We start from the raw sequence: 26,173 nt of genomic DNA, 5'->3' as shown, positions 1-26,173 counted from the left end.
AGAGTTTAATTTGGATAAATGCGAGGTTTTGCATTTTCGTAAAACAAACAAGGGCAGGAATTATACAGTTAGTAATACAGCCTTGGGTAGGGCTGTAGAACAGAGAGACTGAGGGGTTTAGGAACATAATTCTTTGAAACTTGTGTCACATATAGATAGTGTGGTTAAGAAGGCATTTATTGCACAGATCATTGAGTATAGGAGTTGCAACATCATGTTGAAGTTGTGTAGGATCATGGTGAGGCCTCTTCTGGAGCAGTGTACAATTCTGGTCACCCTGTTATAAGGAGAATATTATTAAGCTGGAGAGGGCTCAGAAAAGATTTACCAGGATGTTGCTGGCACGGGAGGGTTTCAGTTATGCAGATAGGCTGGGACCTTTTGCACAAGAGTACAGAAGATTGAGGGGTGACCTGAGAGAGTTTATAAAATCATGAGTGGTATCGATAAGGTGAATAGCAGGTGTCTTTCCCTAGAGTGGTTTCAAAACTAGGGGCATAGTTTTAAGGCGAGAGGAAAAAAAACTTAAAAATGACAAGAGGGGCAACTTTTTTTTTAAACAGAGTGGTTCCTGTGTGGAATGAAGTTCCAGAGGAAGTGATGGATGCAAGTACAGCTGCAATGTTCAAAAGACATTTGGAGAAGTACAAGAAGAATAAGAAATGTTTGGAGGGATGTGGGCCAAGCACAAGCAGGTGGGACCAGTTTAGTTTCAGATTATGGTTGGCATGGACTGGTTGGACTGAAGGGACTGTGCTGTATGATGTCAATAATATTCTCAGATACTCTGAACCTAAATGGTGTTTGGTCATGAAATCACAAATCCAAAACAAATTTTTAGCTTGGAATCTACTTGTAGCTCACACTGAGCGCAAGACAACAGTTATTGAAAAAAAAAATCAGTGATGCAAGGAAAGGTAGTTCCAAACAGGTCACACATGCACAAAATTAACCTTTTAAAATTTATTTTAAAATTTGCACGTTGTCATTGTGCAGTAATCCAGTTTACTATAGAGGTTTAAGCTGTCTGGTGAAAGTGGGACATTCTTTATACGTATCTTTTCCACTTCTATAGTTCACATAAAATGTGGAATTTCAGTCCACTTCAATTAATCATTGTACCATAGAAACTAACATAGATCTATATGTACAACAGTTATTGAATTATATATTGATGTAAACGCTGTAGCAATGAGACCCATTTTCATTTTTCTGCAAAAAGAAAAGCCTTTTGAAACTAAACGTGTGCTTGATCTTAAATTACTTGACTTCTTTCTCAATGCCATGTACATGTTTCATTGAAGTTAGTTTTGGGATTGAGATAATAAAAGCAGTTTTTCTCACAACAAACAAGTTGAAAAGAAATAAGTTTCCTTATCAAAATATGCGAGGAGAAAGTGAGGACTGCAGATGCTGGACTAGAGCTGAAAATGTGTTGCTGGAAAAGCATCCAAGGAACAGGAGAATCGACGATTTCGGGCATAAGCCCTTCTTCAGGATTCCTGCCTGACCTGCTGCGCTTTTCCAGCAACACATTTTCAGCTCTTATCAAAATATGCCCATGTTACCAATACAATAAAAAGTTAATCCTGTGTTTCATTCTTCTGAAATTATATCTTAAAAGATATGTACTCATGTCAACACAAACATTGTAAGAGTTATTTTGGTTTCTACCAAATTACATGGGTATTAAGCCAAAACAATCTTCACTTTTTTAAGCATTCTGTTGGCACTGATGCTCAACACAGTAAGCGATGCTTGTGGTGGCAAATGCAACTTTTTGCATTTCAGGTGTGAAGAATATGTGTGGTACGCTGGTGGAGGAGATTGCTGACACATCCAATTTTCATTTCATTGAAAGTATTGGAATGAAAATGAGATGGTTTCCATAATGAGCAGGCAATCTGTTACACTAGATTAGAATCCAATCATAATGAAAATTCCCTCCTTCCTGGTGTCAGTATTCAGCATTCCCATGACATAATGAAGCTAAAGATGAAGATAGAGGGATCTGGGGAATGTCAGTAAATATGTTAGTAAAGCAAGTATTTAGCAAAGCTAACAGAATATTATCTATGCAAGGAAAGTTAAATGAACTTGGGATGTTATTCTTCGGTTATACAGGGGAGATTGGTGAGATCACATTTGAAGTACCCCATGCAGTTTTGGGATCTTTGTTTAAAGGAAGAATGTAATATATTGGAAACACTTGAGAGAAGGTTCATTACACTAATATCTGAGATGGGGAGGTCGTCTTATGAGGAAAGGTCAGAGAGGTTAGGCTTGTACTTGCTGTGTTTAGAAGAATAAGAGGTGATTTGATTAAAACATAAAAGATGCTGGAGATCTTGACAGAGTGGATGTGGAAAGGATGTCTCTTCTCGTGTGACAATCTAGAACTAGAAGTTACCATTTAAAAATATGGCGTTATCTATATAAGACAGAGATGTGAGAAACCTTTTCTCTCAGAGGGTCTTTCAGAGTCTTTGGAACTCTCTTCTTTAAAAAGGTGGCTGAAATAGAGTCCTTGACTTTTTTTGCTAAGGCAGATGTTAAAATATTCTTGGGCTCAATAAATGAGATAGATCCATTGAGGATGAGAGAAGGAGATATTCGTTCGTGTAGGAATCTGTGATTTTCTCTTTCACATAGGGTGGTCGAGACTCTAGTCACTAAATAGATTAAAAGAAAAATTAGGTGGATTTCTAAACAAAGGCATCCAGAGGTATGGTGCTGAGATAGAAAATCAGCCAGGATCTTGGTGTCCATGTACACAGATCTTTGAAAGTTGCCACCCAGGTAAATAGTGCTGTGAGGAAGGCATATGGTGTACTGGGCTTTATTGGTAGAGGAATTGAGTTCCGGAGTCCTGAGGTCATGTTGCAGTTGTGTAAGACTCTGGTGCGGCCTCATCTGGAGTATTGTGTGCAGTTTTGGTCGCCATACTACAGGAAGGATGTGGAGGCATTGGAACGAGTGCAGAGGAGGTTTACCAGGATGTTGCCTGGCATGGTAGGAAGATCGTATGAGGAAAGGCTGATGCACTTGGGGCTTTTCTCATTGGAGAAAAGAAGGTTTAGGGGAGATTTGATAGAGCTGTACAAGATGATTAGGGGTTTAGATAGGGTTGACAGTGAGAACCTTTTTCCGCTAATGAAGTCAGCTGTTACTAGGGGACACAGCTTTAAATTAAAGGGTGGTAGGTATAGGACAGATGTTAGGGGTAGATTTTTTACTCAGCGGATTGTGAGTTCATGGAATGCCCTGCCAGTAGCAGTGGTGGACTCTCCCTCTTTATGGTCATTTAAGCGGGCATTGGACAAGCATATGGAGGTTATTGGGCTAGTGTAGGTTAGGTAGGCTTCAGTCGGCGCAACATCGAGGGCTGAAGGGCCTATACTGCGCTGTATTTTTCTATGTTCTATGTTCTATATTGAACAGCAGATCAGGATTGTAGGACCAAATGGCCTGTTCAAACTCTTATTTTCTACGTTTGTTTTTTTATAGGATTACATTAAACAAACAGATCGGTGCTTTGTAGCACTGAATTACTTATTATTCTTTCATAAGCAACACAACCAAAGACAGAGATCCTGGCAGGCTGTGTTCTAGTAAGAAACACACTTTTGAATATAAGAAGTGTCATCCAGCAACCCACCTGACAACTGTTAAAACTGCTCAAAGCCAGTCTGCTTATGCCTTGCAGCCAGTTTACTGTTTTGTTTTGAAAAAAAAACTTATTCCATGTTCTAAGTTTATACCAATTATGAAAACGTATTTAAGAATACATGATTAATCAAAACTTTAAAGCCAATGAAATGGTGACACGAATAAATTCACCACCCAACGTACTGCAAAGTTATAGTAATTAGGAGAGTAGAATGATCAGTCCCCATGTTTGAGATAGTTGACAAAAGTTCATATAAAAGTCCATTACATTAGATGCTAGATCAAACCTTGGATGACTAAGCCTCAAGTGCAGGGTTGAACTCAGGAATTTAGGGATTAAGGATACTGTTATACTACAGCAAGTGACTGAGAAAGGAGAAAGGAGAGCAGGTACCAGAAACTCGGTAAAACTATGACCTGCTTAATATGATCAGCACATTTATTATAAAATGGTTTCAACCTGTTATCATAATCCTCTTAATTACAATTACACACTATCCTCATCAAATGATGGTTACAGCAGTTGAAGCCTTAGAAATAACCAACTGTTGAACTGAATCAAGATCAGTGTACTTTTTTTTATACACCAGACACTTCTGTGTGTCCTGCAGGAGTCAATGGCAATTGGAGTTGTCTATCATGGGTACCCAGGAAATGCAGACTTGAAATGGCAAATGCCAGCAATTTTACCCGGACACTAAACTTTGTTTTTTTTTAAATCGAAGGCTTCGACTGTTATAACCATCATTTGACGAGGTATGGTGTGATTGTAATTAAGAGGATTATGACAATGGGCTGGAACCATTTTACAATAAATGTTCTGATCATGTTGATCAGGATGAATTGGCCATAGTTTTACAGAGTTCCTGGTACCTGTTCCCCTTTCCCTATCAAGCAGGCTTCTCTCATCACTTCCTGGCAAATAATGACTTCTTGGAGTCAGCTTGTAGTAAAACTGTCAATCCAACTCCAAGATGTCATGAAGAATAGAGAAACTGGAAGTGAGTCAACTGTTTGTGGCATACTCTAATGTGTTTCTTCAGCTAGACAATTTCACCACACACTGTTGCTGTTGATGATTGACTTTCAATTGGAAATTTCCATTATTTCATCCATTTAGTTCAATATGACAAATATGTAAATCAGTATTTGCAAGATACCAGTAAAATGCAAATTAGAACTCTATCTACTGTTTTAGTTTGCTTATTTCCAAAACAATTCCTATACATACTTCTCGGCCCCTAACACTTGGATTCAACAAGTTTCTTAAACTACTTGAGCCTTGAAACATACTGATGAAATTATGCACTCAATATTAGGTAATATAAAACTTATGCCTGCATCAAAAGTGATGCATTTCTCTCATTATACAAAAAGCAAAATATAAATTCCTGATCAGTGCTCAGTTACCTGATCTGACACAAAGGCTGTAAGGACCTTTCAAAAAGAAACACATTGACGCAAGACCAGGAAGAGTAAATATCAGCCTGGAGATGCTAAGCATTGCTCCCCGGAGACCACATTTGGAAAATGTGTGTATGTGGTTACTGGGTGACACTACAATGTCTGCACTCCAAAAGCAAAAGCCTGCTTGATGCTCTATGTTGGAACTTACATATGATGACTGATTATTTGCACAAAAAAAAAGGCCTATTAGTAGAATGGAAAGAACTAACAACCAATGTCACAATACTATGGAAAGCATCACAGAAAATAATAAATATCCTATTCAAACACTTTACTGCACTTGTAGAATTTTTTGTAGAATTTTTGTGGAGTGAATTTTTGTACTTTAATACAGGTTTCTTTCCATTACAAAGTACATATTTAATGTTTTAGAACCTAAATATATTTTCATTGGATTGTTTCAGGATTGAGATGAAATGTCATTTTAAAATTTACTTCAATAGAAAAGGTAGAAACCAGTTGAATATTTTGACAACAAGTTTAAGCAAAAATTAAAGTTTTAACCATGGTATTAACAAAACAGGTGAAAACATAATAGTTGTAAGCTTTTCATTTTCACACAATCATCGAAATGTTGTCTAAAAAAGATTGATTATATTAAACTGCATTTATTTCAATGTAAGGGGCCTAACAGGGAAGGCAGATGAACTCAGGGCATGGTTAGGAACATGCGACTGGGATATGATAACAATTACGGAAACATGGCTCAGGGATGGGCAGGACTGGCAGCTAAATGTTCCAGAATGCAAAAGCTACAGGAAGGATAGAAAGGGAGGTCAAAGAGGAGGGGGAGTGGCATTTTTGATAAGGGATAGCATTACAGCTGTGCTAAGGGAGAATATTCCTGGAAATACATCCAGGGAAGTTATTTGGGTGTAACTGAGAAATAAGAAAGGGATGATCACCTTTTGGGGATTTTATTATGGACCCCCCAATAGTCAGAGAGAAATAAAAACAGTTTAAAACAGTTTAAAACATAATAGTTGTAAGCTTTTCATTTTCACACAATCATCGAAATGTTGTCTAAAAAGATTGATTAGATTTATTATACCTAAGAGCTTAGCAGAAAACTATCGATTTTTCTTAAAAGAGTACATTGCTTATCTTACTTCTGAAATTGATGACACATTACTCTTATTTATTCATGGAGTGTGAACATCACTGGCTGGGTCAGCATTGATTGCCCATCCCTATTTACGTTTGAACTGTGTGGCTTGCTTGGCCAGTTCAGATTCAACTACAATTATGCTGGTGGATCTGGAGTCTTCTGGTGGCTGGACTCACTCTCAAAAGGACATCAATGAATCAGGTAGAGTCACGGCTTAATTCTATTCTTTTTATGAAATTAAACTCTACCATCCACCACCGTGGGATCTGAACCAGGGTCCCCAGAACATCAGTCTGTCACTCCAGATTACTAATCTAATGGCATTCCCATAATGTCTGCATTTTAAGATTGTTTTGTTCATTTTGTTGTCTTTTACATAGTGATCAATAATCAGAGCTACAAGGACAATATTTTAAGTTTCCAAAATATTCAGTTTTACCATACTTAATAATACTTCTGAAGGAGATATCTGTAGAGTTAGTGGAGGCATTAGTGATGATCTTTTCAGGAATCACTGGAGTCACAGTGGGTCCCAGAGGACTGGAAAATTGCTAATTTCCCCCACTGTTTAAAAAGGAGTAATGCAAAAGATGGGAAATTACAGGCCAATTAGCCTGACCTCAGTTGTTGGTAAGATTTTGGAGTCCACTTTTGATTTTGAAGGAAGATATTTCTGAATACTTTGAAGTGCATGATAAAAAGAGGGCAAAGTCAGTATGGTTTCATCAAGGGGAGGTCTTTTCTGACAAATCTGCGAGAATTCTTTGAGGAGGTAATGAGCAGGTTAGACCAAGCAGAGCCAATGGATGTTATCTACCTGGACTTCCAGATAGCCTTTGACAAGGTGCTGCATAAGAGGCTGCTGAGTAAGATATGGGCCTATGGTATTAATGGCAAGGTACTAGTCTGGTTCGGAGATGGCTGTCTGGCAGAAAGCAGACATTAGGGATAAAAAGGATCCTTCTCAGGATGACTAGTGGTATTCCGCAAGAGTCATTGTTGAAACCACAACTTTTCACTTTATACATTCATGATCTAGATGAAGGAACTGAGGGAATTCTATCTAAATTTGCAGAAGATACAAAGATAGGTAGAGGGACAGGTACTATTCAGGAGTCAGGGGGGCTGTAGAATGATTTGGACAAGTTAGAAGCATAGGCAAAGGAAAGGCAGATGGACTACAATGTGGGAAAAGGTGAGGCTGTGCACTTTGGTAAGAAGAATAGAGGTATAGACCATCTTCTAAATGAGGAGAAAATTCAGAAATCTGAAGTGCAAAAGGACTTGGGAGTTCTCATCCAGGATTCTCTCAAGGTAAACGTGTAGGTTGAGTCAGTAATTACGAAGGCAAATTTAATAATGGCATTTATTTTGAGAGAACTAGAATATAAAAGCAGGGATGTACTTCAGAGGCTTTATAAAGCTCTGGTCAGACAACATTTAGCATACTGCGAGCAATTCTGGGCCCAATACTTCAGAATTCTCCCTGGAGTGGGCCCAGAGGACCTTCACAAGAATGATCCCAGGAATGAAGTGCTTAACATATGAGGAACGTTCGAGGACTCTGTGTCTATATTCGATGGAGATTAGAATGATGAGGGGAGATCTAATTGAAACTTACAGAATACTGAACGGTCTGGACAGAGTGGAAATTGGGAAGATATTTCTATTGGTAGGAGAGACTAGGACGTAAGGGCACAGCCTTGGAGTAAAAGGGAAGATCCTTTAGACTAAAGATAAAGGAGAACCTTCTTCAGCCAGTGAGTGCTGAATCTATGACATTCATTGCCACAGAAGGTTATAGATGCCAAGTCATTGAGTAGATTTCAGACTGAGATACATAGCTTCTTGACTGTCAAGGGGATCAAGGGTTATGGGGAGAAAGCAAGAGAATAGGTGGAGAATTTTATCAGCCATGATTGAATGGTGGAGCAGACTTGATGGGCCAAATGGCCTCATTTCTGCTCCTATGTTTTATAATTGACTCTTCCCAGTCAGTTTTTAATCATGAGTATACGGGAGATGCATTGATTTGAATATTCAGTCAATTAATTTTTAAAAAGTGGCACTTTTTTTGAACAAAAGAAAGCTCTTTTGAAGTTACCCTCACACCACTTTTTATGTCAGAAACTTCTAAGAAAGTGTTACAATTGTGTTCATGAAATCCTGTTCGTAATCTTTAAATTTGTCAAGGTGGGTAAAATGCATGAACTGAACACATCTCATAATTGGTCCCTTAAGACTATAATTTTGCATGATATCTAAGTTCTTTGCGGTCATTATTCGCAAATAAATTTGCAGTGAAAGAAATCAAGTGCTTATAAACATTCATGCCCCTAATGCAGACTCAATTTTAGACAAGGAGAAAAGCAATTTAGTTTTTCACCTTACTTAAATCTGTATGATGTGAATGTAGTGAAGTGCTTTGATTTTAGCTAATCGTGTTATACAGAAAGTATTAAATTATATAAAATGAAAATTAATAGTCACAGAATATGACATTGATGCAACATCACTCTTTTTTACCCCATTAACTTAAATGAGTATTTTCTCCACTGAACTTAAGTAGTTTACAGGAAGAAACAAAAGATTGGATGAAAATTTGTACAGAAGAAATATTTCAAGTATAACTATCAAATAAACGATACTGTATAGTTCTCAAATTGCCATTAATGTGTTACATAATTTCTCAAGACAATGCTGTATGTTGCTATCATCTTTAATCAATAAATGGGGTCAATGTGTAACAAAGAACTAAGAAGCGTGCTATCAAGGTGGAAGCTGAAGTAATTATTTCAAATACAAATTCATGAACACTGGATTGTGTGAAAGTGTATGGTCAAACTGCCTGTTTTTGCATTAATTGTCAAGGTATTAATTTGAGGCATCCGATCTGTGACCACCCTGTACTGAAAATGAATATTAGTCACACCTGATCTCAGTAATCCCTGTAAATATACAGAGACAAACCATTTGGGAAAAACTGCAACATCAAATACATGCCTAATAATAATTCCATTAAATGAGAAAAAAATGTGGTCGTAATGCCTACTTTCCATAGAATATCTGATCTCATACGTATTTGTGAATTTTTGGTGGAAGGATAAGCAAAATTCTGGGGCAATCAAGTTCTGACAGCCCAGCAGTGTAAAAAGTCAGACTGCGCATTTATATTATTTTCACAACAAAATTGCACAGTACCTGAATAACGTCACTTTCCTGTGTTGCTAAAACATGTCAGTACAGAAGTTTTCCCACAGTTAAAGAGCGATGAAAGGACAATGAAGTCTACCAGCCTGTTGCCTGTATTGACAGGGTTCTGATGTAACAGTTCGTGCGGAACATAGATAAATGATAAGATCGATACACGCAATAAATAAGAAAATTGCTTTATTGTGTACAAAACTATTGGGAAGAAATTATGTCGGGACGAAATATGTGAGCAAGAATAAATGTGAAAATTCTAAATTATCATCATCACTGGGAATCCAGTGCTTCTGTACAGAAACAGTGACAATCATTCACACCAAGATTTCCAATCCAAGCATTGATCAGTTGGTTTGTTTAATACAACACCCTCTCAAAACTCATGCATGTTTAATTTGTGACGCCTGTAATAGCTATTTATTGTCTCAAATATACGATGCGTCCATGTTATACACGCGGCGACACCTTACTGTATCTGCAAGACATACATTGTACATTTCTGCCTTTTCTTCAGCAACTAAGCATTTGCATTAAAACGTGCAAAACGTGGCAGAGGCTTTTCTGCCTCCCATCTATTATACCTTGCCCTTGAATCGACGAGAGTCAGGCATCATATTTCTGCGTAATACTTAAATGTATTAAAACATGTACTAGATGTAAGCTACACCGCAGTTCATGCTAACCTTCTTCATAATGTGGAATTACGATCCAGTTTATGCTAAAGTAAGCTGCTGTCATTGATAACATACACGCGTATTAATTTAACCACCGATGATATGCCTGTCAATCCATCCTGAAGGCACAACTGAAAACTTGTGTTTTATTGGATATCATTCTGTAACTATCACAGCCAGATCACCTTGACAATCATTTTCCTTATCATTTTGCATGCCATTTTCTCGTTTCGCTCTGAATTGCATTTGACCATTGAAAGCCAACGTTCATGCTGAGGTTACCTCGAATTTGATTTTTTTTAAAAAAAAATAAAATTACACAAACACATATTCGGCTGCATTCTGACTGACCTGCATGTGCCCCTGGTACATCCTGAATGGATTCTTTACTGCAGACGAACTGCACGCTTGCTGTCTGTCTGGAAGCAGTCGGGGCTGATGTGCAGTTTACAGCTTTTACAGGCTCTCTCTTCAGAGGTGACTGGGAAAGTGACTAAAGCTGTGTGTCCGTGCTGCTTGGGGCCGGCGCTGGGATTGAACCCGCCCCCCTTTCTCTTCCTCGCTGTCAGTCTCCTCCTCACGTGCCCGGTTCGGGAGCTGTGCGTGTTCCGTCACAATGTCACGGACAAGTATCTTATCAGCCTGGAGGTCAGCAGGTCGAGCCCGCAACTGCGTTGCCTGTACCCGGAGAGCCGCGCACACAGGCAGGAGGATGTATGTGAGGTCTCTCTAACTTCCAATCTCAACCGTATACAGCGAGTTATCACCTTGTTCCTTCCCGCTGATGACCTGGGTCGATTGCATGTTTTATATAGCGAGCACTAAAGTTGTGAGTTGCATCACAATGAAAACAAGTCAAACACATTTTCATTCAGTACAAGGTGCGCTGGCAAAATAAAGGACGTTGTTGCCAAATTGGGAAAGTTAAAGGCATCATCGGTACGGGCCATAGTGGAACTCTGCACAACCAAAGAGCATCTAACCCGTCCCCGCCCCTTCCCATTAAAAATGAAACTTCCTGAACACGCCAAGTAAAACCTGGTAGCCAGGTAATGTAAAAAATCAGCTAGAGGAACCTGCATTGGGAGAATCACCAAATGCCAAGCAGCAAAGTATAGTAGCTCAAAAATCAACTTTCTGCAAAGGGAGCTCACAATCTAATGTCCTGGAAACATGGTGATTCAAGGTCCCAGCCATCAAAGGTATAACCACCTCAGTGCACTGGAATACCTGAATACATCAATGCATTGGAAATTTGCATAAATGGAGACGGCATGGAGAAGTCTTGTGCCCATTTGAATGGAATATTTGGGAAGGGCTATAAATAAAGCTGTCAGTGAGACTGCACGGAGTCAACTATGGAACTCTAATGTCAACTGAATTTAATCAAAACTCTGACTCCTTTCATTTTGACTGGCTTTCCGCATTTTCATCAACTATTAAACTCTAAAGGCAAGGACAGATAGGAGTTTCAAAAGCATCTCAATACTGCAGCGTGGGTTCTCATACAGAACAGTGGGAGTTCTGGGATGCAGCCACATGACTGTGATATTGGCACCATGAGATAGGCATTCAATGTTCTCTGTCAAAATGACAATAAACCTCTTCCCTATTCTCACTGGTGCCAAAAAGCTAGCTTATCCAGATTGTCACTCAGTGCACAACTCAGTACTGAAAGTATTCTAATGTTTAACATGGTTTACATTCGGTAGGATTACATTATTCCATTTGTCTATGTTTACAAGACACTGGCAGTCTGTAGTTGGGGTAGTGTGCCACCACCTATCCTCCTTCCTACTGTATCTAAGAACCTGTTTAGCTAACAGTCAGCGAATGAATAACTGCTATGTATTAACAAAAAGAGGCATTTATTTAAACCGCAAGAGGCAGTTTATTTGTGTGATATCAATAGTTACAAGATCCATTGACTAGTTAGCCTTAGTAATTGTTTATCAGGATGAAGAAAACGTTAAGTCTGGGTGTGATTTTAAGCAAAAGGCTGAGAGATGGGTGAGTAAGGGCAATCTTGATCTCTTTCTAAATATTTGTACTTCATAGTGATCTGTAATTTGCTGTTTAAATTCTACATTTAGTCTGGGCTTAAGCAGGGATGTATAAACTTTCTAATTCAGAGCAGCTGAGGTTAGTCAATTATAGAAACCAATTTAAATTTTTTTGTAGCTGGAGCTGTGCTAGTTCAAAGTATATACGTAGAGGCATTTTAGTGAGACTTAGCACCGAATATGACTTTGAGCAGAATGCTGGGATATACAGAGGAAGTTGGTGTACCTTAGCTTCTCCTAACTTCTTCACTTTCCAAAGAATTGGTTCTCTTTATTAAGTGGTAGGAATCTGCTAAGAGGATGAAATTTGAATATTATAGGAACTGCTGATAAGGCTAAGAAAATAAACGTGAAATAAAATAAATAATGGTCCCAGGAATGATGAACATTTGAATACTCAGGGTTTATTCTTGATGGGGTTTGGAAGGATGAGGGGGGTATCTAATTGAAGCTTACAGAATACTGAATGGCCTGGACAGAGTGGATGTTGGGAAGATGCTTCCTTTAGTAGGAGAGACTAGAACCTAAGGGCACAGCCTTAGAGTAAAGGGAAGACCTTTTAGAATGGAGATAAGGAGAAACTTCTTAAGCCACAATTCTATAGAATTGACTGCCATAGAAGACTGTGGAGGCCAAGTCATTGAGTATATTTAATACGGAGATAAATAGGTTCTTGATTGTCAGGGGGATCAAGGGTTACGAGGAGAAAGCAGGAGAATGGGGTTGAGAAACTGATCAGCCATGAGTGAATGGTGGAGCAGACTCGATGGGCTGAATGGCATAATTTCTGCTCCTGTGTCTTCTGGTTTTATAATTCATTGGTTAATTGAAACATGTTGAGGATGGCAGGACAGGTGCTGTATCAATGCTGCAGCATATGGGAAACTTTGGGTGCCAGTGAGTTCTAGCACAAACATGTTCAGCAAGTGTTTGAAGCTCAAGGAGCTTTAGTACAAAAACACTGAACTGGAGGCTGAGCTGTAGATATTGTGACACTTCAGGTTAATTAAATATACCTGGATATTTTGCATGAGGAGACATCATGTCATTTAGGATGAAGTGTGGATTTGATTTGATTAGTGGTCAGGGACAGAGGAGAATATCTGTAGCTGAGGTAGACAATGGGACCTGGAGAGCAGGAAGATTTGCAATTGTCCAACAGGTTTGAAATTATTTCAGCTTGCTTGGATGACAATGAGACCTGGAGGGACCTTATGATATCATGTCCAGGAAGCCATTCATGTTGGGGGAGCAAAAACAAATATTGGGAGACATGAGAAGGATTGACACTGCAGCAAAGAGCAAGATTTCATAACGCTGTGTTTCCTGCCTGATGCCATGGTTTGAGACATCTGCTTAAGGTTGGAGAGCAACTTCCATTGGGAGAGGGAGGAATCAGTTACCATGTAGGTACCACTGACATAGGCAAGTTAAGGAGAAAGGTTTTGTATAGTTGGACACCAAATTAGGAAGTGGAGCCTTGATAATTGATAAACAGATTGATAATTACCTGAGATATATGTAAATTGATATAAGGCAACTTTTAAAAAATTCATTCACTGGATATGGGCATCACTGGTTAGCCCAGCATTTATTGCCCTTCCCTAATTGCCCAGAGAGGAGTTAAGAGTCAACCACATTGCTATGAGTCTGGAGTCATATGTAGGCCAGACCAGACAAGGATGACAGTTTCCTTCCCTAAATGACATTAGTGAACCAGATGGGTTTTTCCAACACTGGATTAATGGTCATTGTTAGATTCTTAATTCCAGGATTTTTCTTTCCTGGTTTTGGGACTGTTTCTCAGAATAACTCATTCTGGAGTTAACCAGTGAGCAGACGATACCAGATTTTGTATTATGCAACAAATAGGATTTTTAATGACTGCAGAGTGGAGGTGTCCCCAGGTAGCAGTGAAGATGATATTGAATTTTACATTTAGTTTGAGGGAAATAAGAGTGGGTCAATGACTCATATTTTAAACATAAATAAAGCAAATTATGAAGGCATGAAAGCAGAGCTAAAGTGAAATGACAAATTATGTTGTGATAGGTCCATAAGGATCCAGTGGCAGACATTTAAGGGGATATTTCAGAATACACAAAATAGATACAAATCACTAAGAAAGAAAATTCGAAGGGGAGGACTCAGCTCATATAACTAACTGAAAATGTTAAAGATTGCACCAAATTTGAAGAAAAGCATGTGTTTATGAAATGACGGTCGACATATCATAAAATTGGACAGAATTTTTTTAAATTCCAAGAATAACTAATAAGTTAATAAGGATAGAATGAGGAGTGTGCAAAAAATGTACCTAAGTATACAGAGCAATAATCTTTCTAGAAATTTTAAAAATAAAATAATTTTATGAAAATAGCAACATCGCAGAAATTGTTGTAAATCAGAAAATGAAAAGGAACGCAGAACTCAGGAAAATTGCAATCACCAAAGAAAAGATACTGAACAATTTCTTGGAGCTGCAGGCTGATAGGTGGCATACCGTAATGGAAGTCATCCAAGGTTCTTAAAAGAGCAGCTAGTGAGAGGGTTGATGTGATGGAATCAATGGGAATCAGGAGCAAATTCCCTGCTGGTTGGTGACATACCTGGCACATAAGATGGCTGTGGTTGTTGGAGAACAATCATCCCAGCTCTTGGACATCTCTGTAGGAGTTCTTCACAGTAGTGTCTGAGGCCCAATTGTCCTCAGATGCTGCATCAATGACCTTCCCTTCATTACAATGTCAGAAATGAGGATGTTTGCACAATATTCAGCACCATTCATGACTCCTCAGTTACTGAAGTAGTTCATGTTCAAATGCAACAAGATCTGGAAAATGTCCAACTTGGGCTGACAAGTGGCAAGGAACATTCACACCACACAAATGGCAGGCAGTGACATCTCCACTGCTCTTTAAAATTCAATGGTGTTACCATCACTGAATCCCCCACTATCAACATCCTTATTCACCAGAAACTCAACTGGACTCCACTTAAATACACTGGCTACAACCGCAGGTCAGAGCTAGGAATACTGCAGCAAGTAATTCACCTCCTGACTCCACCAGAGAGCCTGTCCATCATCTACAAGACACAAGTCAGGAGTGTAATGGAATACTCCCCATTTGCTTGGATGGGTGCAGCTCTGACAACACTGGTGGATGTGGAGAGGATGTTTCTGTTTATGAGAATCTGGAATTAGGAGTTATAATTTTAAAGTAGAGACAGTTAAGGCAAATGAGGCAATAATTTTTCGTATGGAGTGTTTTAAGCAACTGGAACTTTCTCTTTCAAAAGGCTGTGAAAGCTGAGACTTTGAATATTTGTAAAGCAGAGTTAGATTTTTAATAAGTAAGGTGGCAAAATATTATTGGGAGTAGGTGGAAATGTGATGTTGAGGTTACGGTCAAATTAGCCATGATTTTATTAAATGGAGGAAGTCAAGAGATCAAATAACCTACTCCTGCTCTTAACTTACATGTTCCTTTTACTTGTGCATATTTTACGGGGTAGGTAGGAATATGGAATATTTAGATCAGCCATGATTTTATCGAAGATGGAGCAGACTAGAGGGGATGAATGGTCTGTTCCTGCTCCTGGTTCATGTGATCTCTTTGAGATCAAGAGCTAAATTCCTTGACTCTTCACCCAAGATTGTGTGACATCATTAAATTGAATAAGCTGAATGCAATATCAGACATTAGTTCTTTCAGAATAGATACTGTATACAGCAGCTTTCTCCATCTTCCCATGCTGCAAATTTAATCTATGACCTATCCTACAACAACATTTTACTGGCCCTCTTCCACTTAAATGTAACATTTGCCTGATTGAAAAATAAATATACAAGCAATAGTAACATAATGGTTTTCACTGGACTATTAATCCATCACATCAGCTGAAGAATTTTAATTCAATTAATGACATTTTAACATTCAGTTGATAAAACATCTTGAGTAAAAGGCTGGAGGCAATAATGATGTGATGGCTTGGTGGTATTATCTCTGGACTGTTAATCCAGAGACCCAGATAATGTTCTGGGGATTTGAGTTTGAATCCTAGCATGGCAGATAGTTGAGTTTAAATTCAATAAAAATCTTGAATTAAGAATCTAATGATAATCATGGATTGATTGTTAGGGAAAATGCAACTGTTTACTTACGTCCTTTAAAGAAAGGAAACTTCCATTTTTACCTGGTCTGGACAACCAGCAATGTTGTCTGTTGACTGTTGACTGTTGAATGTTGACTGTTCTGGAATGGGCAATAAATGCTGGTCCAGCCAGTGACACTCTCATCCTGTGAATGAATTTTTTAAAAAACTACCCAATTGCTGAACACTGTTACTGTCCAGGAAATAAACTTTTCTCTCCTCACTTGATCTAGTCTATATGTGACTTCAGAACCACAGCCATGTGGTGTATTCCTCTAAAGTGGCGTGGAATCCACTCAGTTAAAAGTAATTAAGGATAGACAATAAATATTGTTTTTTTCAGTAATGCCCCCATCCTGTAAACAAACATAATAACTTCTTTATGATTGGTAACCTCCATATGTAACAACACATCATGTAAATATTTATTGTAATATAACAGACAAGTACAAAGTAATGAGAAGCCAAACAATCCTGGCATAGTACATGCTCCCCCTCGATGGCTCCACATTGCCATTTCTGGGGTTTCTCTTCAGTGGCTTAGTATAATTCATTGTATTTCACTGCCCGTTCTCTAATAAGGATGACTGTAAGATTTTTTGCAGACCTGGTCTCTGTTAGGGAGACGATGCTGGTTACACCTCTGACACTCGCTCCTGAGTAGCCTAGTTTTAAAGGTGATGTCAGATCATTAGGTAGTACTGAGAGATAGCTGTACCAGGGCAGGCTAACTCGAATGATTAGGAGAAAGTGAGGACTGCAGATACTGAAGATCAGAGTCGAGAGTGTGGTGCTGGAAAAGCACAGTTAGTCAGGCAGCATCCGAGGAGCAGAAGAATTTCTGATGAAGAGCTTATGCTTAAAATGTCGATTCTCCTGCTCCTCAGATGCTGCCTGACCAGCTGTGCTTTTCCACCACCGCACTCTCGACTCTACCTCTAGTCATTACCAATCCAAAGGCTCCTGGACGTGGACTCCCACCTCTCTGTGAAATAATTAATCTAACAAGAGGTCCCAGATTCAGAAAGCTCTGTAAGTCATCAGGATGCTTTGTGCCTGCCACAATCTGGAAATTAGCAGGATGTTGTTTCTTCTCTATTTCCACTGCAGTCTGTACTTCGGTAGAGGGGAAAACTAATTGAGAAACATATGCTAAGTAGGAAATCTGGTGGTATCCCCTGGTTAAAGTGAGGAAAGGAGTATTAGGGCTGTGGAAAAAATAATTGTTAGAGGGCACAAATATAGGACACGTGATATTTTTGTTAGGTTTCCTGGTTTGGGTGCTAGTGGTATGCCTCTCCTCTCCTGCATTTCATCCAGGTGGGTTTGCAGATCTATTTTTGAAAAATTGCAGCATTTTATTCTTTGAGTCTGTATTATTTTCTACATGCTTGGTGTAGTTGTCTCTGCCAAGTTGTCCAATGTCAGACATTTCTAATCTGTAGACAGTTGTGACACATACAGCCAAATGAATTGACAATCAACTGATCCAGTTTAGCAATGTTCCTTAATTATATGCTGTTCTTTGAGGATGCTACTACAAATTTTAGCCAGAATTGATTTTCAAGGGCTGCACTCTAATTTCCACACACCACAGCAGTTTTGGATGGGTTTTTTATCAATCATTTCTGAAATAATTTGCAATTGCGAGGCCACAATTTTGGCATCATTACTTCTGCATATCAATAATGGGCACAACTCACGTTTCGTTGCTAACAATGGTCTAATTTATAGTGTCACATTTTTAGACCATTACATTCCCCACATTTATCAAATGGCTTTTCTGTGAAATTATTGTTCAGAACTTCACCATATTCCACAATTAGTGTTGTTTCTAAGGAGTATTTCCTGCAGGGATCACAATTGATTCCACTGCACTACTGGTACATGAGCACCAATGCAGCTTGAAACTCTCTTTGAAACTTTCTTTGAAACTCTCACAGTGCCTTTAATTTAAGAAGTTTAGCATCACAGTGTTGTTCAGAGGGCAATGAAGATTGAATGATCTGTAAGAGGTGAATGGACAGACATTGTATCTACAAAGGATGCATGTGCTACTATTGCATGAAAAAGACCCAGGTGAAGGGCAACTAGAAGTCAGTGTTTGAGGAATCAATAAATCAATCCTGGAATGAATTCTCTGTCTGGAAGTTGAAGAGAGGAAGGGGAAGATATGCTCAATAGTAAGTTCTTATTGTGTTACAACCTGATGAATTTGTGGGTTAGTCTGATGGAAGTTGAGGACAAAAGGTATCCCTCTGTTGTGCAGAGCATTGGAAAGGTGAAAGTGGAGGCATTAGAAATAGATTAGGTTTATGGTTCACGAAAATAGACTTTGCACATTTGTAACAATTTATAGCGTTTTAACATAATTGTCTGTTATGCATGTTTTAATTTTAATGCAATTATTTGTTTAGTGATGAGTTCTAAGTATATATTGTGTAATTTTAAATATTCTTCACCAGTGTGCTTTATCATTTTGCTATAGTGTCCCTGTATTGAATAAATTCATCTAGGCTTAAAAGGGACTCAAAATCTGTCCTATAGTGCAAGTACTTGTTCAGGATATGCATCTGCCATGTCTATTGTCAAAATGGATAGGTAACAAAACAATATGATTAAGAGGTACAAAGCCAAGAAAATGCAATTTACAATGATTTTGACTGCAGACACACCCTGTTCATAATGTAATTCTATTTTATCTATTTGGTGACACTGTGTTGAGGGTGGAAAGCTTTGTTTATTGCAAAACAGGGTTAGAAATAGAATTAGAAAACAGATATAATGGAACACACTAGTACCTATTGACTAAGTCAACCTCCCATTGAGCACTGCTTACTAATGAGAATAAGGATTGCTGAATTTAGCCTTAGGTACTAGCCCATTGCTTGTTTTGCATGTATGTACTCAATTAGTGTCCTTAAATTTGTTATTTTACAGTAAAACAATTCTGCCAAAAAGTTTGTTGTTGACTTTGAGCAATATTCCTTAATGCATCAAATAGAAACTGTCAGATCATTGTGAATATGCATGATAGATCTTTAATTTTCAGAAGTACTTTGACAATTCTGAAATATTATTGACGTGTATTTTGTGGTCAGTAACAAATGAATGGCCTTGCTTTTCATTAGGCTTAGAGCTACCCCCACTTTTGCATACAGTCTGTGGTGTTCACGAATCTTAAACAGTCTGGAAGCCTCAGCAGGGAATTTGGGATCAGGACAAATAACAGCATGTATCCTCAATGAATCAGCCTGAATTATGTTCGGTGAGATGCATGCGCCTAAACCAAGGAATCTCAGTCAATTCGACATAACATCATCGAAAGCAAGAAAAATTAAAAAAAGAAAAAAGAAAAAGTTGGTGTTAAGACAGATATCAGTGGCAGAAAGAAAAAGTTAAAATGTTTAACAATATAAATTTTTTAACATCTGTAATTCTTAAAATTTGAAGGAACAAGATCATGCACTTGAAAATTAATTTTTCAGTGCAAAGAAAGTTGTTTGTATACTTTGTATTTATCATATTATGAATACAATTGCCTACTTTTGACTAGACAGGCCAAATTTGTCTTGTGTCTGAATGGGTACCCACTGAATTATCACAACTATGTGCCAATCCTCTGTTTCACTACTGATTCTTGTTGGGGTATCATTATCATTGGTCTCATTATTGATATGAAGCAGCTTCTGGAGTAGCAAGGCAAATCACCACATATGTCATGATTTCCAGATTTAACTGTGCATCTGGTGACACCAGAAGTTGTTGTCCTATTTACTCTTAATAGGTGAGCACTGATAACCTTAAAGTTATTCCTGCTACAAAATCCAGGCCAATATGATGCAGGTCAATTCAACAAAATATCAGAGCACATTTATTAGCATTAGTGCGGTATTTTTGTTTTAAATTCTTTGAATTTGCAGTTAATAACATGAAAGGTTGTCAGCAGGATTTTCCACAGCCTTGAGAAGCATTGGTAATGGTGAGAAAGTTGCGAGAATATAGTGAGAATGAAAAAAAAATCAAATTCTCGACATCAAGAAATTTTGTTTTCGTTGTTCACTTAATCTTCAGTGAATTTTGAATCTTGTTAATAATCGTGATGACCTTATTTCCAGTCATTTGCATTTCATTCTTGGCTAATTTCTGTTCAGCACCTGATTCTCCCCTTCCCTGAGGAATTAGATGGTACCAATTTCCAACATGAAAGTCAGTGCAGTTAACCTGCAGCAGTATCTTGCTGCTTGCTTCTCCAGCTCTTCATCCATTGCCATCACCATTACCCTGCATGCTCCATGGGCACCATCCTCTCCACCCATTCTGGCATATAAGCAGGCATCACCATATTGTCAGTTTTACTACATCAATCATGGCTACTTTCAGAACAACTTACACACCACTTCAGCTCCTCAGGACTTGGAGCCAAGAGATACTGTCCTTTTATGCTGCTGCCAGGTCACTTTGCACACGCTGGCATATCATGTGTCTAAATAGGATGCATCTTCTGCCTCTTACTTACGTTGTAAGTACTCACATGCTTCAGACTGAGTTTGAGGCTGCTAGCCTCTCTGGCTCCATGTTTTTCTTTCAGACCTTTGATCCTAAACTACAGGCTGTCAGTTCTCATTACTTGCATTACACTTCAGTGCACAAGGTGTTTAGCATAACTTACAGGCGACCAACTTCACTAACCTACATTGTTTGTTGACACAGAGGGAGAAGCAAGCCACTTATCATTATCCAGACTGTAGGGCTGGATATGGCATTGTGCTGGGCTATGTCAATATCACACCAACAGCAAGTGCCAGCAGCTAGTGTAGCAAATAGACTGTGTGCCTCAACCAATTTGCCTTGTCTGAAAGTCAAAGGGAAAGAGATCTTATTGGAGTGAAAGGGTAAGTCACAGGGTGCTATCCAGGGCTTGGCTATGGTTTCAGTCCTGGGGTTGGCTATGGTTAGTCTGGCACTTGATCTGTCCAGAGTCTGACGATCGGTTAGGTCATTGCTGCTATATCAGTTCCAGGGTTGGGTCATGCTCAGTCAGAGCTGGCTTTCTAAGTCAGTGTGGGAGGGATGGGCCATGCTCAATCCTGGTGCTTTGTTTGTTAATGGTCAAGGGGCACTCCATGCAGCCCTGAGGAAGGAGGAAGCACAAATCTGAGCTTGGGGTTCATTGGACATGGAAGCGGAGGGAATGACAATAGTGAAAGGGGGCAATCCAAGATGGAAAGGTGAGATTTCACAGAGCATAGGAGAGAACAGGAATCTGCAGGGGGTCATGGGTCGATCTCATAACTAACATTCACAATAACAATAAAGTCAACAAAGACAGGGCAACAGAGTAAATTAGGGATATAGACCATTCTATAAAAGAGCTGAATGGAAGCAGGAGTGTCTGAAATATCATCGGGGGTGCAGGGACAATAACATAAAATTGAGGGAATGATCATTAGTCTCTTGAAGCCTGCAACTCACCCACAATGACATGAAGCTGGAAGCTTGACATCCTTGCATCAAACTCAACTGTGCAATAAGAAGAGAAAACAGCTGCTATTGTCTGCAAAGTAGGCAAAGTAAGTTACTGAGGAAGGGTCTCTCAACCCAAAATATTAACTGATTTCTCTCCACAGATGCTGCCAGACCTGCAGAGCTTTTCCAGCTATTGCTATTTTTGTCTTAGAGTAAGTTACTTTTTTTTGGCGTGGAGTATAATTCTCTGCATGTAAAGCTCAGCTAGCTGCAATTGTATTAACCATAGATCCACAGATTCTGTAATGTCACCCATCTCCATCAAATTGGACTTAATTGAATAATAATTTTATGGCAACGAACATTAAAAATTATGGTCCCAAGCATTGATGACAACTATATCCTTTACATCAATTGGCTGCTGTCATGTCTACACAAAGCTATGCAGATGTAACTTAGAAGTCTCACCTGGAATGACCATTTCTGCATCACGTTTCATACCTGATCATGGAAAATCATGCTTTGGAACTGCCGCATTGCACATCTAACTGCAAGTATGCAACATTGTGATGTTTAAAAGGTGGCTTTTCTTGACTACTGCCTGAATTTCATTCCCATAACATGGCGTTTAAACAGAAAATAGATCTACATGTGGTTATGTTGCTCAGAGTTTCTTATCGAGGTATGACATTGACCTGCTTGAGAATGGGAAGCCTCCATGCCACATTGTGTGAGGTCATAATGTATTGCTTCATTCCAATCAATGTGACGGATCAGGAGTATCGTTGCTGATATGTTGTTCTATTTCTGATATTCCTCACAGATTATCTGATCACTCATATGAAGTAGAACAGCACTCAAAGCATTTCTAGTGGTTAGAAATCAGGTATTGAAAAAGACATCAATTAGAATGTCATCTCCAAAGTCCAGCAAGAACAGGAACATCTAATGGCTACTGCACAGCCTCCAAAGAGGGAGAATCATCAGTTGAAGATCCCCCAAGGAGGTGGAGGAATATAACCAGACCTCACATTTACCAATCTCAAAATGTGCAGCCGTCAGAGAATCATGGTAAACAGCTGACGCAGTCGTGACAGATAGAACTACACGATTCTACAACTAATGGATTAGTTCAAAGCTCTTTCACATCCAACCATGAAGGAGGTGCCTTCATGAACATCACTGCCCTCAATATTGGCAGATAAAGCAACAGAAAAACAAAACTGCAGCATTAGCAACCATCTTCAGCCAGAAGTGCCAAGTGGATGATTCATCTCAATCTCCTCCCGAAGTGCCAGAACTAAACTTTCAGCCAATTTGATTTATGAAATAAAATCAAGAAGTGATTGAGATGAAGCAATATCTATGGTGAAGTGCTGAAACTGTGTGTTCCAGAACTGGCTGCACTTTTGGCCTCGCTGTTCCTGTACATTTCTGGTATCTACCAAACAAAAATTAAAAATTGTCCAGGTATATCATGTCCACAGAAATCGAGCCAAGTCCAGTGTGACAAATTTTCACCAGGTCAGGCTAGTCTCAATCATCAGCAGAATGATGCAGGTGCCATCAACAGTGCTGTCAAACAGCACTTACTCACCAAAACCCCCTCACTGATATTCAGTTTGGCTTCTTTCAGGATCACACAGTTCCAGCAGTTATAACAGCTTTGGCCAAGAATAAAAAGCTGAACTCCAGAGGGAAGGTGAGAACTAGGCAGCATTTTGACTGGGTGATACCAAAGAGATTTAAAAAAATTAAAAGTCAGTAGGAATTGGGGGAAAAGCTTTCCATTTAATCTATTCTACTAGTCTACACCTATTCCATAACTTTTGGCAAATGCTTTTTCTCTGTCTTTTGAACTGAAGGCCAACTTGGTTGTTTTTAATTTCAAGGCCAAAGACCTTTTAAAAACCAACAATCACCCAGAATTTCAGCTGAGGCCTTACCTTGAATTGCTTACCTCTGTCATATCGGAGATTCTGAAGCAGAATCATACCAGACTCAAAAAATTAACTCATTTCCTGTCTGCGCAGATGCTGCCAGGCCCTGCTGAATTTCTCCAGGATTGTTTGTTTCAGATTTCCAGCATCTGCAGTTTAAAATTTTTGTTGCACCAGAGGTTAAGTTGAGTTGTCCAACAGATACTTACATTAAATAACCGTGCAGCTTCAAAATAAAACCTCTAGACCCTGATGTCAAATGAATGACAACCTTTAAAGTTAAGACAGGACAATACAGATTAAACACCTTCTCAGCAGATGGACTCATTAAATTGGATAACTGCAGTTTCATAACTCTCATTATCCCACTCTGACCTGCTTAAACAAACAGAGGTCATGGTGAGTATTTGAAGTGGTTGGCAATTTCTAAAGTCCAGAATTATAATGATCCATACAAATTCAATTTCCCCAAAACTAAAGCTACCTCAAAAATGTCAATGTAAACCATGAGTGATTATGACAACACCAAAATACGGTTTATAAAATCCTGAGGGGCATAGATAAGGTGAATAAGAAAGGTCTTTTCTGTAGGGTGGGGGGAATTCAAACCTAGGGAGCATATTTTTAACTTGAGAGGAGAAAGAGTTAAGAGGGACAACTTTTAAGAGGCAACTTTTTCACACATGGTGGCTCGTATGTGGAATGAACTGCCAGAGGAAGTAATAGTTGTAGGGACAGTTACCACATGTAAAAGGCCTTTGGGTAGGTACATTAATAGGAAGAGAGATAGTCCCAAATGCAGGCAGGTGGAATTAGTTTAGTTTGGGAAACTTGGTTGGCATAGATGAGTTGGACCAAAAGGTTTATTTCTGTTCTGTATGACTGTATGGGTGATGTCATCGAACACAAAAGGAAGATGGTTGCAGTTGTCGGAAATCAACTACCTCAAATCCCAAGAGATCACTGCAGCAGTTACTAGGAGAGTGACTTAGGCACAACTAACTTCAACTGCTCCATCAATTATTTTCCATCCATCATAAAGTGATAAATGGTGATGTTTGCTGGTGGTTATGTAGATTTCAGTTCCATTTGTAACTCATCAGATAATAAAGCAGTCCGTGCTGCAAGTAGAAAGAGCTGGACAATATTCAAATTTGGGCTGATGTGTGGCAAGTAATGTTCATGCAATTCATGTTCCAGGCAATGACCATCTCTAGCAGAAGAAAGTGTAATCATCATTTCTTGATATTCAGTGGTATTATCACCACTGAGTCCCAATTGATCAATATCCTCAGTGTCACTATTTATGAGAAGATAAACTTAAACAGCCGCACAAATAATATGGCAACAAGAACAGATCAGAAGGTTTCAATTCGGTGGTGAATTTTCTTTCCACCGTCTGCAAAGCACAAGTCATGATGGGATAAAATGTTAGCAATATCCCTGGAGGGAGTGAGGTTGCAACAACACTAAAGCAGCTCCTCATTATTCAAGACATCATAGACTACTTGGCTTGCTCCCCATTTACCATCTTAAATATTGGCCACACCTCACATCAGCACATTGTGGTTTCATGTCTAACAGCTTGAGATGTACTTGCTAAGGCTATTTTAACAGCTTCAGGGAAAATTACTACATAGAGAAAAATGAGGAAACTTGCCACATAGGTACACCATCACCCAGAATTACTCCTCCAGTCATTCTTGCTCCTGACCTGGAAATAGATCACTGCTCTTTCATTGTTGCTGCATCAAAATCCTGGAACATTTTCCAACAGCACTATTGACATACTACATCACATGAACTTTGGCCATTCATGATCACAGTTGATCACCATCATTCAAAATGTTTACGATGAAATGTACCAGCAGATTCAGGCTGAGGACACAGCTTTCTGAACCAGTGTTACCTCAAAAAAACTTCAGCATGGTCATCAACATGATTATGGCCACGTTCCTTTATAATGTGCCCATGTTAAGGAGGTACTTTCTGATCCACAACACCATGTCCAACTTAAGAAAAAGCATGTAATTCATGATCAAAGATGAGCCACTTCACAAAGGTGTATACATTATCAAAGATAGACTTCATTAGTTCAAGACATAGAAAACTCTGTTCCTGAGAGTGAAATACAACATGCTTATCCCATCAATGACAGTAAACATCACATCATTTTAAGGATTGTTTATTGAGTTTGCAGGCAGCTAAATGACTACCCTCAAATTTGGTGCAAAACTATTGTTCACTTTACTTTGAATCAGTGTTCACTGAGGAGAGGGACATGATGAATTTTGAGATTAGAGATACAAGTTTGATTACTCTGGATCACATTAACATAAGTAGGGAAGATGTGTTGGGTAGGCTAGAGGTTATTAAGGTGGACAAATCCCTAGGACTGGATGGGATCTATCCCAGGTTGCT

At 38.9% G+C, this 26,173-nt stretch overlaps 1 protein-coding gene across 2 annotated transcripts in view; it reads right to left on the bottom strand.

Moving 5' to 3' along the window:
• The window catches only part of pex5la (peroxisomal biogenesis factor 5-like a), a 163,665-nt gene extending 153,012 nt beyond the window's left edge, over window positions 1-10,653 (bottom strand). For both annotated transcript variants that reach the window (XM_072572565.1, XM_072572566.1), the window contains exon 1: window positions 10,477-10,653. In XM_072572565.1, coding sequence (XP_072428666.1) covers window positions 10,477-10,497 — 21 coding nt within the window. In that variant the 5' untranslated portion in view covers window positions 10,498-10,653. The remainder of the gene's footprint in view (window positions 1-10,476) is intronic.
• Between the last annotated feature and the right edge of the window lie 15,520 nt (window positions 10,654-26,173).

This window comes from Chiloscyllium punctatum, chromosome 6 (assembly GCF_047496795.1).
Source record: "Chiloscyllium punctatum isolate Juve2018m chromosome 6, sChiPun1.3, whole genome shotgun sequence".
Classification (NCBI taxonomy): domain Eukaryota; kingdom Metazoa; phylum Chordata; class Chondrichthyes; order Orectolobiformes; family Hemiscylliidae; genus Chiloscyllium; species Chiloscyllium punctatum.
Note: the sequence above shows the minus strand (reverse complement) of the source record. Positions and strands in the feature narration are given on the sequence as shown.